At 38.4% G+C, this 14,296-nt stretch overlaps 3 protein-coding genes and 1 pseudogene across 3 annotated transcripts; 1 reads left to right on the forward strand and 3 right to left on the reverse strand.

Moving 5' to 3' along the window:
* Window positions 1–201: 201 nt before the first annotated feature.
* Window positions 202–802, forward strand: LOC137749170 (uncharacterized). The gene has a single exon (XM_068489283.2). The coding sequence runs from the start codon at window positions 302–304 to the stop codon at window positions 722–724; it is 423 nt and encodes a 140-aa protein (XP_068345384.2). The 5' UTR covers window positions 202–301; the 3' UTR covers window positions 725–802.
* A 149-nt stretch (window positions 803–951) lies between these two features.
* Window positions 952–2,823, reverse strand: LOC137709149 (exopolygalacturonase pseudogene; annotated as a pseudogene).
* A 2,591-nt stretch (window positions 2,824–5,414) lies between these two features.
* On the reverse strand, window positions 5,415–7,144 carry LOC137749167 (exopolygalacturonase-like). The gene is made up of 3 exons (XM_068489279.2): window positions 6,934–7,144; window positions 6,489–6,800; window positions 5,415–6,384 (listed from the first exon to the last, which is right to left on the reverse strand). The coding sequence occupies exons 1-3, from the start codon at window positions 7,063–7,065 to the stop codon at window positions 5,626–5,628; spliced, it is 1,203 nt and encodes a 400-aa protein (XP_068345380.2). The 5' UTR covers window positions 7,066–7,144; the 3' UTR covers window positions 5,415–5,625.
* An 842-nt stretch (window positions 7,145–7,986) lies between these two features.
* Window positions 7,987–12,324, reverse strand: LOC137749165 (threonine--tRNA ligase, chloroplastic/mitochondrial 2). The gene is made up of 8 exons (XM_068489277.2): window positions 11,855–12,324; window positions 11,237–11,383; window positions 10,990–11,137; window positions 10,298–10,551; window positions 9,800–10,177; window positions 9,399–9,707; window positions 8,983–9,183; window positions 7,987–8,568 (listed from the first exon to the last, which is right to left on the reverse strand). Exons 1-8 carry the CDS (start codon window positions 12,164–12,166, stop codon window positions 8,308–8,310), a joined length of 2,010 nt encoding a protein of 669 aa, XP_068345378.2. The 5' UTR covers window positions 12,167–12,324; the 3' UTR covers window positions 7,987–8,307.
* Window positions 12,325–14,296: the final 1,972 nt, after the last annotated feature.

The raw sequence follows: 14,296 nt of genomic DNA on the forward strand, positions 1-14,296 counted from the left end.
TTTTGTCCAAAGGGTCTGCCGCGTGTATTGTTATTCGGTCCTCCTTATTCCGCTGGAGTTCGGAAATATGTGTATTTATCCATTTGGGCGCTTATAAAAACCCAAATCAAGTTGTGATTTGTGAATGGTGGAAATTATAAGCGTCTGTAATTTCATGCCCAGTGCTGTCCTCCTGATTTCCTTCGACTCCTGCAAGGAAGGCTGGTACTACCGCTGCGTCGGCCTCGACCCCTAAACCATTAACTGCCGCCGCCTGTCAAATTTGTATTACTTTAATTTTGATCACTAAACAACGACGAAGATGTTGCTGGACAAAAATAGGAAGAATGAGAACATCGCCAAGGGCAACCGGCTCTTGATCAGCGTCACTGTGGTAAGCAGTGCGGGCCCGATCCGTTTCCTTGTCAACGAGCAGGAGCTTGTTGCTGCCGTCATCGATGCCACCTTGAAATCCTATGCGCGTGAGGGACGCCTTCCGGTTCTCGGCTCCAATATCAATGACTTCCTGCTCTACTGCCCCAACACAAGACCTGATGGCCTGAGTCCGTGGGAGACAATTGGAGCACAAGGAGGAGTTCGTAACTTTATGCTATACAAGAAGCCGGTGAAGATGGAGAACGATGAAACACCTGCAGCAGCAGCAATTACTCGCAAAGGTAGTGGTCGGACCTGGAAGGCATGGATCAATAAGAAGTCCCTCAATCTCAAGATCTCTTCTCATTGAATTAATTTCTCATTTAATGGGGGAATTAAAGGAGAGTTTTCTATATTTGCTTTTATTTCTAGTTTTGTTATTGGTGTCCTTCCCCATTCTTTTTGCTTATTTCTAGTTTTGTTTTAATTAATTTTGAACAAAATCTACTAAGTCTAAGCTAAAAATTAAGCAGAACATATGTAGAAAAAAAAAAATGGATTTTCTTTATTTATTTTAAAGCAGAAATTACAGTGCGTTCAAAGGGTTTGCAAATTTCGCCACAGACCTCCAAAACTTAATTAGGTCGGGCGCACCAATGTAACCATAAATCAATACCAAAAACAGACTTTAACTAAACCCTAACAATAGCTATTTTCTACCTCTTACAGTCTTACACGATATCATAACAACAAAACCAAGACGCAATTTATCTAGTGAGAACGTTGGTGAAATTTCTTCTGGTTCTTGGAGTCGGTGAATAGGACCAGTTAGCACAAGCAAGAGCATCTGGCACGTGAGTAATAGAGGGCTTGACATAAGCACATCGAGAGGTAAGTGTGCCCTTTTTTCCACTGTATGTGAGATCAACGTCAGTTAACCACACCTTCTCGCACGGTAATTTTCTGCTGCACTAAAGCTTGACTGCAACTGGGGTTGCAGATGAGCCCTTGATGTTGGTGAAGCCAATTTCGCTGATCTTGACTTTGGATGGATCAACTTGTTTACAGTAAGTCCCGGATTGGCAGTAATATTGGTTTATGAAGACAGGGTTATTAACATTTACCATGGTAATATCCTGAAAGTAAATATGTGAGGCAGTCGTAAATGTTGGGGAGCCCGGCCATGTGTTAATTCTCACGCCATTCTGTGTGTATTTCAGAGTGCAATTCCTCACTGCGACTCCAGTTACAGGCTCTTCATTTGGGTACTTTCCTAGGCTTCCGATACTTACGCCGTGCCCCGGTCCACAAATAACGTTGGTCACGATGATGTTTTTGCTCCCACCAATAACAGAAACACAATCGTCTCCGGTTCCAATTGTCGTGTGCTTGATGGTTATCCCGAATGAACTCCCGATGTGAATTCCATCCGTGTTGTGGCTGTCCTCCGGCGCTGTGATGGTCAAGTATTGTAGTGTGACATTGCGACATTCTTGAACATTGATGTGGAAATATTTGCTATCAAGTGAACTTATACCCTTGATTATGGAATTGGTGAAAAAATCAAACATCAGATTAATTCTACATTAGAAAAACAAATAGATTAGCATACCTTTTTTTTTTTTCAAAAAAAGATTAGCATATTGTGGTACTAACAATACAAAAAATAATTAATATAAAAAAGTACTTTTCGCACATATGTATTTTTTTCCTCATACACACATCTGTTTATTTTTGGCATTTAGGTTGAATAAATAAAAAAAGAATCAAGTAGTAGAAATAAACAAAGAGATGTGCAGGAAGCGAAAAATGTATGCAGAATTTGTTTCCCCTAAACGTCTAATGATCGTTATAAATAACTTACGATGGCTTTAGTGGATTTGCACTTCTTATATTTGTAGCAATTATTTTGGCCATCAAAAGTTCCACCACCAAACAACGTGAGCCTGTCAACGTGCTGAAATCGAACCCAAGTGCCCTGCTGAATGAGTTGGCTGCTGTCTTGAAGGGCACGCAAATAGCCTTGAACTTGAATCTCAATCGGAGCTTTGCAAGGATAGCTCCTCTTAAATAATATTCCCCCTTTGGAATAATAACTTTGGCTGGCCATGGTGATGCACATGCATCTCTCCAAGCGTTAGCCACAACCTGCGTAATGTCACCCTTCGAATTTCCTCGATATCTTAAACTTGTCACATAAAAGACCTCGGCTTTAGCAATGGATGCTAAAAATAAGAACGCCAATATCCAATATCCAGCTGCATTAAAAAATAAATAAAACAATTATTTTCAATTCCATAAATTTCATATCATATATAACTAGAACAAGGATTAACGTTTTAGACGGGGAAAGACATTCGGAATCAAATTTCAGAAAAAACTTCTGACTTTTTGCATCGAGATATTGGTGAAAGTCAAAATAAACCCTAAACCCTAAAGAACATAATAAGATCATGCAGACGTACCCATTAGGTTGGAGCGACAGGAGATTGAGCCGCTCAATTTGCATGCTATCTGAACTTCACAGTTCGTTGCAACTTTGAAATGTAGAGTTCATTCATGCAAAGAGGCGATTTGGGAGAAGGAAAAATGCCTGTATTTATAGAATCAGGAATGTTATAACTTACTGGAATTAAGGGTATAGAACGGAAATTATGAAGAAAAAAAATTGTGCCCTAAAATGGAATAAGGAAATCTGGATAAATATTGTGCCGTAAAAGAAAATTTAAAGAACAAGGTAAGCGTTATTTCTCCTCTCACAAGAAAAAAGTTTTCTTGCTTTCAAACTTTAGGGGTGAGAGTTTGAGAGATTTTGATGGATTTATAAATTTATAGATTTTGATGGAGTTTAATTAACATGTAGAAATTTCTTGTAAAATCTTGATTCAATTCCTTCATAAATCTCAAATTCCTTAACCATTTAAAGATCTTTAAAATAAATTCCTAATTAAACACACCTGAAATGTTATAAACTTTCTTAAAATCCTTAGATCCTGATTGGATACACGTTAAATTTTAGAGAATCACTGAAAATCTTAATTGAATACCTTTATTAAAATAATTAAAATTCCTCAAAATCCGAGTTGAATACCACCCCTTAAATTTGCTTAGAAAATGTCCACCTTTAAAGAACTGTTGAGGCTGAAACAAGAAAATTTTCAGTTAAAATGTCAAGTGCTTCATCCCTCGGAGGGTTAAGATATGCTTTCATCCTCGTACAAAAAAAAAAGGAATTTAAGTTGAGAACAATATAATTTTTAATATCGACACTAAGGGAAAGGGGTGGGCTAAACCTTTTACCTACAAGTGAATAGAAATACTACTAGATCGTAGTACTAAGTGTCAACAATATAATGTTTAGTAATTGAGAAAATACCAAGAAGCCAATTTTGATTTTAGGTTAAGGTGTATAGGCTTCATTTAGGGGAATATCTCAATGAAATATTAGCACTTGGCCGTCCGTTTCGGCCATCGCCGCTTCGGCAATGCCGTCTCTGATTATGGCTCGCAGGCATAAAATAGAGACTGTTCCAGAATTGCCCCTGATCGTTAACGACTCCATTGAGGGGTTTGAGAAGACCTCGGCGGCTCTGAAGGTATTGAAGGAGATCCGGGCCTACGCTGATGCCGATCGAAGGCAAGGGACAGTGACTGCACTATACTGAGTTTGACAACTTTACAAAGTGGCTCTGGGTAGCCCAGTGATTTACTGTGCATTAAATTTACAAGGCCTTGTTGTCATAGACTATTTTGTGTTAGTGTTTAACTTGTGTCTTTTGTTATCTTGAGAGTCAAAGAATGAGACGTGGGAGGAAAAGTGGTGTATTAACAGAGTGCGTTTTCCCTCCCGATCTTCAGCTGTGTCGTATGGCATTTCGCATGATTGCTGCGGTGACATCAGCTTGTCGGATAACGTGTTCATCGACATTTAGGGGCAGAGAAATTCCTGGATATGGTCGCTTTCATGGCAGATGCGCTTCGGAAGGAACCCTGTATGAGCCTTCTGATGGGTTTGGATGATAAGAGGTGGCCATCTGTGCCCTAATATGGGACCCCAAAATTAGCCTTCGAAGTTGATGGACCGGAGTCGTACCACTTTGTGTAAATAAAATAGATTTACCTCATAACAAGCCTTGTTTTTATTTATGGCTCAAATAGTGTTCTTAAAGAGAAAGTTGATCGGTGAAATAAGGCTTATTTTCAGAGAACCAAATTTCCTTTGCTTTTTTTTTTTTTTTCGGTAACTCTTGTTTCCTCCCTTCGTTAATTTGTTTGGTTATTAAACTAAATAAAAAGACATTTATTAGAAACAAAATGAGACACTATATAGCATGATATTCAAAGAAGCATCATATTCCAACAACTCGAACGTCATAAATGGTAATTACTATTAAAGTCCCACATCGGTGGGGTGAAAAGAAACCAAGGGGTTTAAATAGTATTACTCCACTCTAACTATTACCGAGGTCTTTTGTGGTAAAACCTCACACCTAACGGATTGGGCAAGTGGTAAAGGTGGGGACAATATCGGTGTTGTTAGAGTGGGGCAGGTCCGGCAATCCAAAAATTTCAACATAGTATCAGAGCCCATGGTGCGGGCCTGTGCAAGCCAATGAGCTTGTCACCCATAAGGAAATAAGTCTGAACTCTTAATATAGAGACGACCGCTGACTTCCATTGAAAACAAGTGAGCCCAACGGGAGCCGAGAGCCGACCTCTAAATGAGGTTACACATGAGGGGGAGTGTTAAAGTCCCACATCTGCAGGGGGTGGTGAAAAGAAACCAAGGGGTTTAAATAGCATTACCCCACTATAACTAATACAGGGGGTGGTGAAAAGAAACCAAGGGGTTTAAATAGCATGGTTTAAATAGCATTACCCCACTATAACTAATACAGGGGGTGGTGAAAAGAAACCAAGGGGTTTAAATAGCATTACCCCACTATAACTAATACCGACGCCTTTTGTGGTACAACCTCACACTTGACGGATTAGACAGGTGGTAAAGGTGAGGACAGTATCGATGTTGTTAGAGTGAGTCAGGCCCAGCGATCCAAAAATTTCAACAATTACAATATACAATGAATATCTAAACACATGAAACCAATATACAAGCACATAAAGACGATATCTACACCGCTGCATATGTAGTTCACCACCCATTAAGCAAATGAAGGGGCGCCTGCAGATTATTTCATCTTATTCCTACTACTATCTTTTTCCCCAATCATCTCTTTGAGATGCAATTATCTCTCCTTAACTGATCCAAAATTAAGAAGTCTTTGCAGAACAAGCAGGTGGAATAACTTTGCCAGTCACAGTAGGGTTCACATTAGAACATACCGATGTACAGGTGCCATTTTTCCCATTGCATGTCAAATTAATGTCACTAATTTCCACATTCTGGCATGGAATGCCTTTGCTGCAAGCAAGCTTGACAGCAACAGGATCAGCAGAGGTGCCCCTAATGTTCTTGAAGCTCACATTGCTGATTTTAACCCGTGACGGCATTTTCGCTTGGCATTGGCCATTCGGGCAGTATTCTTGGTCTATAAGGACCGGGGAAGTAGTCACGTTTTCCATAATTATGTCCTCGAAATGCAAATCCGAGGCCACACCATTAGGTGAAGCAGGCCATGTCTTAACCCTAACACCATTGGAAGTGTTTTTTATGGTGCAATTTCTCACTGTGACCCCTCTTACAGGTTGCTCATCGTGGTACCTGCCTAGGCTACCAATGCTAATGCCGTGGCCTGGCCCGCACGTCACCTTCTCGATGTTAATTTGCTGGCTTCCATCACCAATGGAGACACAATCATCACCAGTTTGAATTTCTGCGCTGGTGATGTTGATGTTCGTTGACCTACCAATGTGGATTCCGTCGGTGTTTAGGCTTTCGCCAGGGGCGCTGATGGTCACATGTTGAAGAGTCATGTTTTTGCAGTTCAAGATATTCATGTGGAACAACTTGCTGTTCGTAGATGTTATGTCTTGAATGTGTGCATTTGTAAGCCCAGTTAATCTTAAACTCTGCGTTCAAGGAAAAAGAAGGTGTGTTAGCAATTGTGTTAATTTTGGGTGTCTAAATAGCATTACTCATTGAGAAAATGTGGAGATAAAATTAAAAAACGTACAATAGGAAGCGAGTTGCATTTGCCAGTTTTGGCACAATCATTTTTGGACCAAGCAATTGAACCTTGCCCATCAAAAGTGCCACCTCCTGAGACTGATAACCCATCAATGTTTTGGAAAATAACCCACCCATCTTGTGACTTGAGCTTTTCGGGTTCTGCCGGAGCCTGTAGGGTTCCTTCAACCCGAAGGCTAACCGGTGCTTTGCAGGGTCCTTGAAACTTCACTGGACCAACCATGTAGTTTCCCTTCGCTATCACAACCGTGCTTGGCGTAGCAGATGTGCAGGCTTCTTTCCAAGCACTATTAATAGCCTAAAATCATAATCGAAACATCACTAATGTGCTAAAAAGTCCAGTTCATATTCAGTCTGATAACATATATAATAAATGTGCTAGATATGTGACAAGAAACGCAAACGGAACCAAAACGCGCAGAAAATTGTACCTGGCTGTCATCTGTCTTTCCATCAGCCTTGGCTCCAAACTTCTTGATATCAATATCTGCAGCTTTGGCTTTTATGAAGAGTGCTACCAGGAACAAAAAGAATGTAGCTCCAAGAACAAACTTCGAACCCATGTCAGACTTCTTCTGTGTTACAAATTTTTAGCTTCTGATAACTTGATTAGTACTCGAATTAATTAAGATTGATTTGATTAGTTAATCTCAAGGGGTTCGATTTTTATAGTGTAGTAAAGGGAGCTGAAAACCACAAAATCCTGACCTAATTTTTATGTGGACTAATCTCTGACGTCCTCATGTTTTTGTGATGATTATTTTAACTCAATTTTAGGTGTCATGGTTCCTTAATTTACCTGCTAACAAGCTTTTATACCTCTAAACCATTCACATGTCAAAAAATGTATGTCTTACTTTTTATGACAATTTACGTGTGTGGAAGAGCTTATGGCCTCTAATCTAAGATAAACCTTATTAACTAATGCATTTATCGCATTCAGTGCACATTAATTAGGAAGTTTTATATTAAGATGTAAAATTCAAAAATGACATTCTTATCATATTTTTCATATCGTATTTGCACATCTTCTTAATATAGATCAGACTTATATGTGCTGGTAGGTCTACCTCTATTAAAAAGATGATACTAATATGATATGAAAAATGTAGTAATGTAGCTTACTCGAAAAAATTCGATGTTTTGAGTGGTCACCTTGGTGCTATAGGGTTTGGACATCTGAAAATAATGTTGGAAACACACATCACCAATGATGAGGTTGGAGAGAGTTGTAAAACTGGACTTCGCCAAGTTGGCTACAATGGTGTGCCCCCCCCCCCCCCCCCCTCCCCTCTCTATGATAGATAGGGTAGCCAAGTGGCTTTTTGTAAATGAGACAGGTGTCTAGATCTTAGTGGTTGGATTATAATGGCCAGCTTTGGGTTGCTAATAGCTGTAATTAGTTGCTGTTTGGTTAGCAGTTAATTAGAGTCGATCTTCTCTGCTGGTTAATCAAAGCCACACAATTTCAAATGCAAGGCAGGTAAACTGTCAATGAACTTCTGGCTGACATTAGTGCCTTCCGTCTATGAATATATACAAATATAAGTGGCAAATGCAGCCTGTAACGAATTTTGCGTCGATACCGACTTTAAACTATCTCAGATTCAACCTCTACTGTGATGGACCAATATTGGCACTGACTAAACAATAAATTGGTACAATGCTGCTTTGGTAAAGTACAACTGCAACAAAATTGCTTTTCCGCTATCGAATCTGTTTCATTTTTTGTGTTTCCCAGTGACTAGACATCTTTCCAAATTGACAGGAAGACCACCCTTCGGCTTTAGCCAACTGCAAGCACATCAAATTGACGCTTTGCTTTCAATGGCCGACTTGATTGTACTGACAAAATCATCAATTGGCATGGTGCCAAGATCGCCACCAAACCTGGATCTTACTGTAACAGTGCCAGTTTCAACTTCCTTGGCACCAACAACAGCCATCAATGGAATTTTCTGCATCTCTGAATTTCTAATCATTTTCGGCAGGCGTTCACCCTGGCAAAGTTCACCACGAATACCATTTTCTTTCAGTTTGTTGGTTACCTCTTTGCAGTAATCAAGCTGTATAAAAATCAAATTTTTGCTTTAGTGCAAAGATAATCATCTCATACTCAATAGTAACTAAACAAAAAAGACATTTATCGAAGGTTGGTTTGCTTGTCTACAGAAATTTGAATGGCTCCTTTGCAGGTTCGCTTGCACATCACACAATGCACAAATTCTGTCATCTTTTCAAAGGATCCATCACTTCTAAAGGGTTGGAGGGTAAACCCTCAAAAAAGATGTCAAATCGAATGAATTACAAGTATACAAGTAATGGTATGAACAATCGCTCATGGGATGGATGAAAAACTAGACCCATTTTATCAATGAAAATTGAAAAGGTAAGGTAATCCAATTTAAGTTGAGCCATGCAAATTTCATGGGGCAACCATGAGTTAATTGAAACATTAAACGTGCAACTGCTTTACAAACCTGAGAGTCAGTAACTGGTAAAACATGAGCTTGTACTGGTGAAAGCCATAATGGAAAATCCCCGGCATAATGCTCTATAAGGACCCCAAAAAACCGCTCCAATGACCCAAGAACAGCTCTATGAATCATGATAGGCCGCTTCTTTTCAGAGTTTGAGTCAACATATGTTATGTCAAAACGCTGAGGTAGGTTAAAATCAACCTGTACAATTTGGGAAATACAAAAGATCAAACAATGTAAAAAAATAATAAGTGGCTTTAGTCCATCAAACAAATCCATGTAATTCGCTCAATTCAAAAAAGATGCTTAAATCTCCAATGAACATTTTGCAAAGTGATACAGAGATAGACGAAGAGACTACCAATTAAAAAACAAAGCACACATTAGAATTATCCCGTCATGAGTTCAGGATTAACCTGTATAGTTGAGCACTGCCACTTCCTTCCAAGGGCATCCTCAATCTTAAGATCAATCTTTGGACCATAAAAGGCACCACCACCCTCATCAATTTGATAGCTCCAACCTTTATCATCCAAAGCATCTCTAAGGGAAGATGTTGCTTTCACCCATATATCATCATCTCCAACAGCTTTCTCTGGCCTCGTAGAGAGATTGACCTCATATTTGTTGAAGCCGAATTGCAACAAAAGTTCTTCGGTAAGATCTAGGACACCCCTAATTTCATCTTTGATCTGATCTTCTAGACAAAATATGTGGGCATCATCCTGCAAAAGGTCCCGAGGTTAAAAAAAAAAAAAAAAACCACTTCATACACCTAGGATTATAGACTCACAGTTTGCAAATACGAACACCATACCTGAGTAAAACCTCTTACACGAAAAAGACCATGCAAGCTTCCAGATAATTCGTATCTATATACAGTTCCCAACTCAGCAACTCGAATAGGAAATTCATGATATGAGTGAGGCTTCCTTTTGTAAACCAAGATATGATAGGGGCAGTTCATCGGTCGAAGCTGATAAAGTTCATCCTCAACATTCATTTGATCATACATATTCTCCTTGTAGTAATCCAGATGACCACTTATCTGCCAAAGGTTCGCCTTTGCAACATGTGGAGTATACAGCAGATCGTAACCACGTTCTATGTGGATCTTTTTCCACAAATCTTCCATTACATGCCTCACAATAGCACCCTTTGGATGCCAGAACACTAAACCCCCACCAGCATCATTCTGTGAAAATTCAACAATGAAAATGTTCAATGCAAGAATCCTCATAATTACAAATAATGGGATTGCTAACTGATAAATCTGCGTAAACAGCAGAAAGAGATTCAGGGCAATTCTGAGTACCTGTATAGAAAACAGGTCAAGAACTTGACCAAGGCGCCTGTGATCTCGACGTTTAGCTTCCTCTTTGAAATGAAGATATGCCTTCAATTGATCTTCACTCTCCCATGCAGTGCCATAGATCCTCTGCAGCATCGGTTTCTTTTCATCTCCTCTCCAGTAGGCACCAGCAATAGACTCAAGTTCGACAGCTTTTCTGTTAATATTTCCAGTTTTTCCAACATGGGGCCCCGCACATAGGTCCCACCATTCATCACCTATGAAGAATTCGGCATACTATGAGGAATAATGACATAAAGGCAGTTTCATATGACAGGATGCTAGTTCAAAACACAATCAAATCCCAGTACAAGCATGCATATGTATAAACATATGTATAATTTGGTTAGCTAAAACAAAAGGTTCCTCCCACCTTCAAATTAGTCTCCTTTTCGATCTGCATATCAATAACTCATTTTTATAGAGCACCAACAACATTGTTTTCCCTGAGCACACCCCCACCCTCTCTTTTTCCTTCCTCTAAATTTCCATCTTAAGACTCGACACAAACACTGTACATTTCATTTGTGTAGCTAATAAAAATATAAAATAAATAGCTGAGTTTTATTGATTAGTAAATCATTTACACACAGTTCCTGCACATTAAATCATCACCTTCCATACTATATTGAGCCTGAAAATGGTGAAACCCTTACCAATATGATATATGGTAATGGGATCTTCTTTAATACTTTCCAAAATTTCCAATTTGTAAGGTTCGTTGAGAGCGGTTATTCTTTTGTGAGCTTCATCTCTTGAAACTTCTTCTCTTATGAGTGGTAAGTTTCTACCAATGATGCGATCCTACAAATCACAAAAGAAATGCTCACGAATAATTTTCAATAGTTATTGGTTCCAAAACTTTGATACAAACATGATAACTTATACAGAAATTCCACTTACCATCTCCTTCTTGATTCTCTTCAACTCTTTGTCCGTCAAAGGCTCCATATCAAAATCATAATAGAACCCATTTTCTATCCACGGACCAATTGTCACTTTTGCATCCGGGAAGAGCTTTTGAACAGCCATGGCCATCACGTGTGCACACTGCAGTCAAACACATATAAATTGTTCATCATCATAACAGCGGAAAAGGCACCATTAATACCAAACTACGAGGAAATTCAGAAAAAAATTAACATAGTTCGACCTCAACACTTTATCAAAATACAGAAACCCATGTATCTTCTCACATTCCCAAAAACAGGATAGAAAAATCTTCCAGCTTATCTACTGCTGTACACCCATTTGTCCAGGTCCTATTCGACCAAATTTCAAATTACCGAAAAGTTATGTTCTCATTTTCTTCTACCTCACTTCCTCATTCTTCACAACAGAATCAGGTGACGATTAGTAACATAGAATTGAAAATAGTTGAACAAAAGCATCAAACTTTCAAAAACAGAAAGCTCCGAAGAACCTAAAAATTCCAAATTTTCGCCACGAAAGCACCTCCTACTTCAATTTAACATAACACATCACAAATCCAATCAAAAGCTATGAAATTTCAATAAATACCGTGTGTCGAATCCTGAGGAGGCTCTCGGAGGACTCGTTGGTTGGAAGCACGACTTTCTCAGGCTTATCAGTTACCTCCATCTGGGCATCCTTCAATTTGTCGTCTTGGATCGAGACCTGAGCATCCGTGGCCATCGCCGAGTAGGTGGAGACTACATTTCTGCCGCCGTAGAGGGACAGAGCCCTGAACTCGGAGCTCAGTGGCGAAGCGCAGTGTTTAACTGGGGAAAGGAAAGAAGAGGTCTTTAGGAGAGGGATTGAGAGGAAGGAAGAAGAAGAAGTGGCCATTGCCATTCTCTGAAGAATTAACATCTGGGTTGTGTTTGGATTTCAGAATTATGATTGGGTTCGTGTGTAACGGTGGAGGGTGAGTGAGAGTGACTTCGTTTGTGGTGAAGGCTTGGCTTTCGGTTTTTTGTCCCTCGGACGCCTTATAACATTTTTAAAGGATATGTCAAATACAGTAAATCAAAATTTTATTTGATAACTGATGTGGTAAAAAAAAAAAAAATTTCTTCAATGGAAAGTGTTATTGACATTTTAAAAATCATATTCTATATCCTTTGTATTTTTCTTTCTAAATATAGAAAGTTTGGAGTGTAGAATGAGAATTCTGGAGTGCCAATAACAATTTCCTTTTCAATAGATGTGTCAAATATTTATTTTATTATTTTATTGGGCTTAGAGTTACATTAACTATTAAAAAAATAATCAAAATTAGTTTTAGTTTGTATTCTATTGGTTGTTAATGCGATCCATGCATTAAAAAAAATTAAATTAAATATATTTAACTCTTTTTTTATTTGCTGTCAAAAAAGACAGCCAAAAATTAAGGAATCAAATGGCTACACGCCTGATATTGATTTTTATAGGACTATAAACGAGTCTAGTTAAACTGAATATTGCAATTTTCAAGTTTGACTTGTTAATTTTTATTTTTTCAAGCTCAGGTTAGTTTGTTTTACTTGCAATTGTTATAGGAGCCTAACTCGAGTGAGCTTAAAAAGTTCAAGCTCGGACCGAACTGAGCTATTTCGAACTATTAACTTGACATTACTAATAGAAAATATAAAACATAAACCATGTAAAACAACATTTTCAAACATACTAGATTAAGATATTCGCATAAACATCTCTTTCATTTTTGAGTCTTTAGGGTTGGAAGCCCATGGAAGGCTTGTCACCACATTTATATTATCTTTAGAAACAAAAGAAGACAGTGGAGACATAATATCAATCTCCGTCGTAATAAAAAAATGGCCAAATTGAAAATGGTCCTTTGTAGCGGATACCATCATCTCATGTGGACATGTGTTAAACAACTTCTATTCCAATTAAACTCCTTAAATGGAATCTAGTTTGAGTTGTCTTGTGACTACTCACAAGCTTTATGAGCCAAACGTACCAATAATCTAGTTTAGCTTGTTTCTTATCTAGTCGAACATAAACTTGACTTGCTTCTTACATGAGTGAGCATCGACAAGCCAAACACGAATCGAACCCAATGCAAACTCAAGTCATGCCGATTTACAACCCTAGGGTTCGACTTGAACCATCTCCAAGTTGGACTAGATTTGTAGACCAATTCGGGCAAATAAGTAAGTCTAACTAGGGTTTGGAGACCAATTCATGACAGTTAGGGTTTTTCCAAAAAAAAAACGATATATTGTCGCACTTTATGTTATGTACTATCTTATATCTCCAACAACATAGAGAACTTAACCCAAATCCTAAAACATAGAGAACTTAACCCAAATCCTAAAACAACAACATTATGGAAAATGTTTTTAAGTTGATAATCCTACATTCTTAATCATTGTTTAACTTGTACATTTTAAGCTAAAAAAGTACCGATCCAACGAAAAAAACAAATGTTCCTCTATTTTTATCTTCTTCTTACCCTTTTCGCTTTGCATTCTAAGCCCTGTATTTACCATTTTCTGGTTGCAGTAGTTGTAAATCCAATCCATATCTAGTTTTCTATGCCTCTAGGTTCCACGTGTCGCGAGTTGATTAACCAGTGGATCCCTTTGTCAACGGTTCCTATATTTGTAGACTCCAACAACTCTTTCTCAACCAAAAAAAAAAAAAAAAAAAAAAACAGTTATGAATTGCAGATTCTAAAATTTCCTAATCTCTTCTCTCTCTTCCTGCCTTCCTCTTAAACCCTAACATTCTCAAGTCCAATTCTAAATGCAAAGTAAGAAACGTAGGAGGAGTTTTTAATGAAAATCTCCTATGATGGCAAAAAAGTTGAAAATGAAAGCTCTTTTCAAGCCAAATGTAAGAATGCCGATAGAGCTTGTAAAGCACATGCGTGAGCTTTTGATTTTTATTGATCAAAACACCAATACGCATGAGCAAAAGCGAAAGGAAAATGTTTGAGTTTTACTTCACATTCATGTTGTATGATTGTTTGATTGGGTTTTCATTTTGGGTTTT

This window comes from Pyrus communis, chromosome 17 (genome assembly GCF_041283825.1).
Source record: "Pyrus communis isolate YQ-2024b chromosome 17, ASM4128382v1, whole genome shotgun sequence".
Lineage (NCBI taxonomy): Eukaryota > Viridiplantae > Streptophyta > Magnoliopsida > Rosales > Rosaceae > Pyrus > Pyrus communis.

Coding starts and splice junctions, on each gene's coding strand:
- LOC137749165 (XM_068489277.2), bottom strand. CDS start 12,166: ATGTTAATTCTTCAGAGAATGGCAATGGCCACTTCTTCTTCTTCCTTC. Junction 11,138..11,236: donor AGAGAATCAAGAAGGAGATG/GTAAGTGGAATT, acceptor TGTGATTTGTAG/GATCGCATCATTGGTAGAAA. Junction 9,184..9,398: donor GGCAGTGCTCAACTATACAG/GTTAATCCTGAA, acceptor CAAATTGTACAG/GTTGATTTTAACCTACCTCA.
- LOC137749170 (XM_068489283.2), top strand. CDS start 302: ATGTTGCTGGACAAAAATAGGAAGAATGAGAACATCGCCAAGGGCAAC.
- LOC137749167 (XM_068489279.2), bottom strand. CDS start 7,065: ATGGGTTCGAAGTTTGTTCTTGGAGCTACATTCTTTTTGTTCCTGGTA. Junction 6,801..6,933: donor GAAAGACAGATGACAGCCAG/GTACAATTTTCT, acceptor TTATGATTTTAG/GCTATTAATAGTGCTTGGAA. Junction 6,385..6,488: donor AATGCAACTCGCTTCCTATT/GTACGTTTTTTA, acceptor CCTTGAACGCAG/AGTTTAAGATTAACTGGGCT.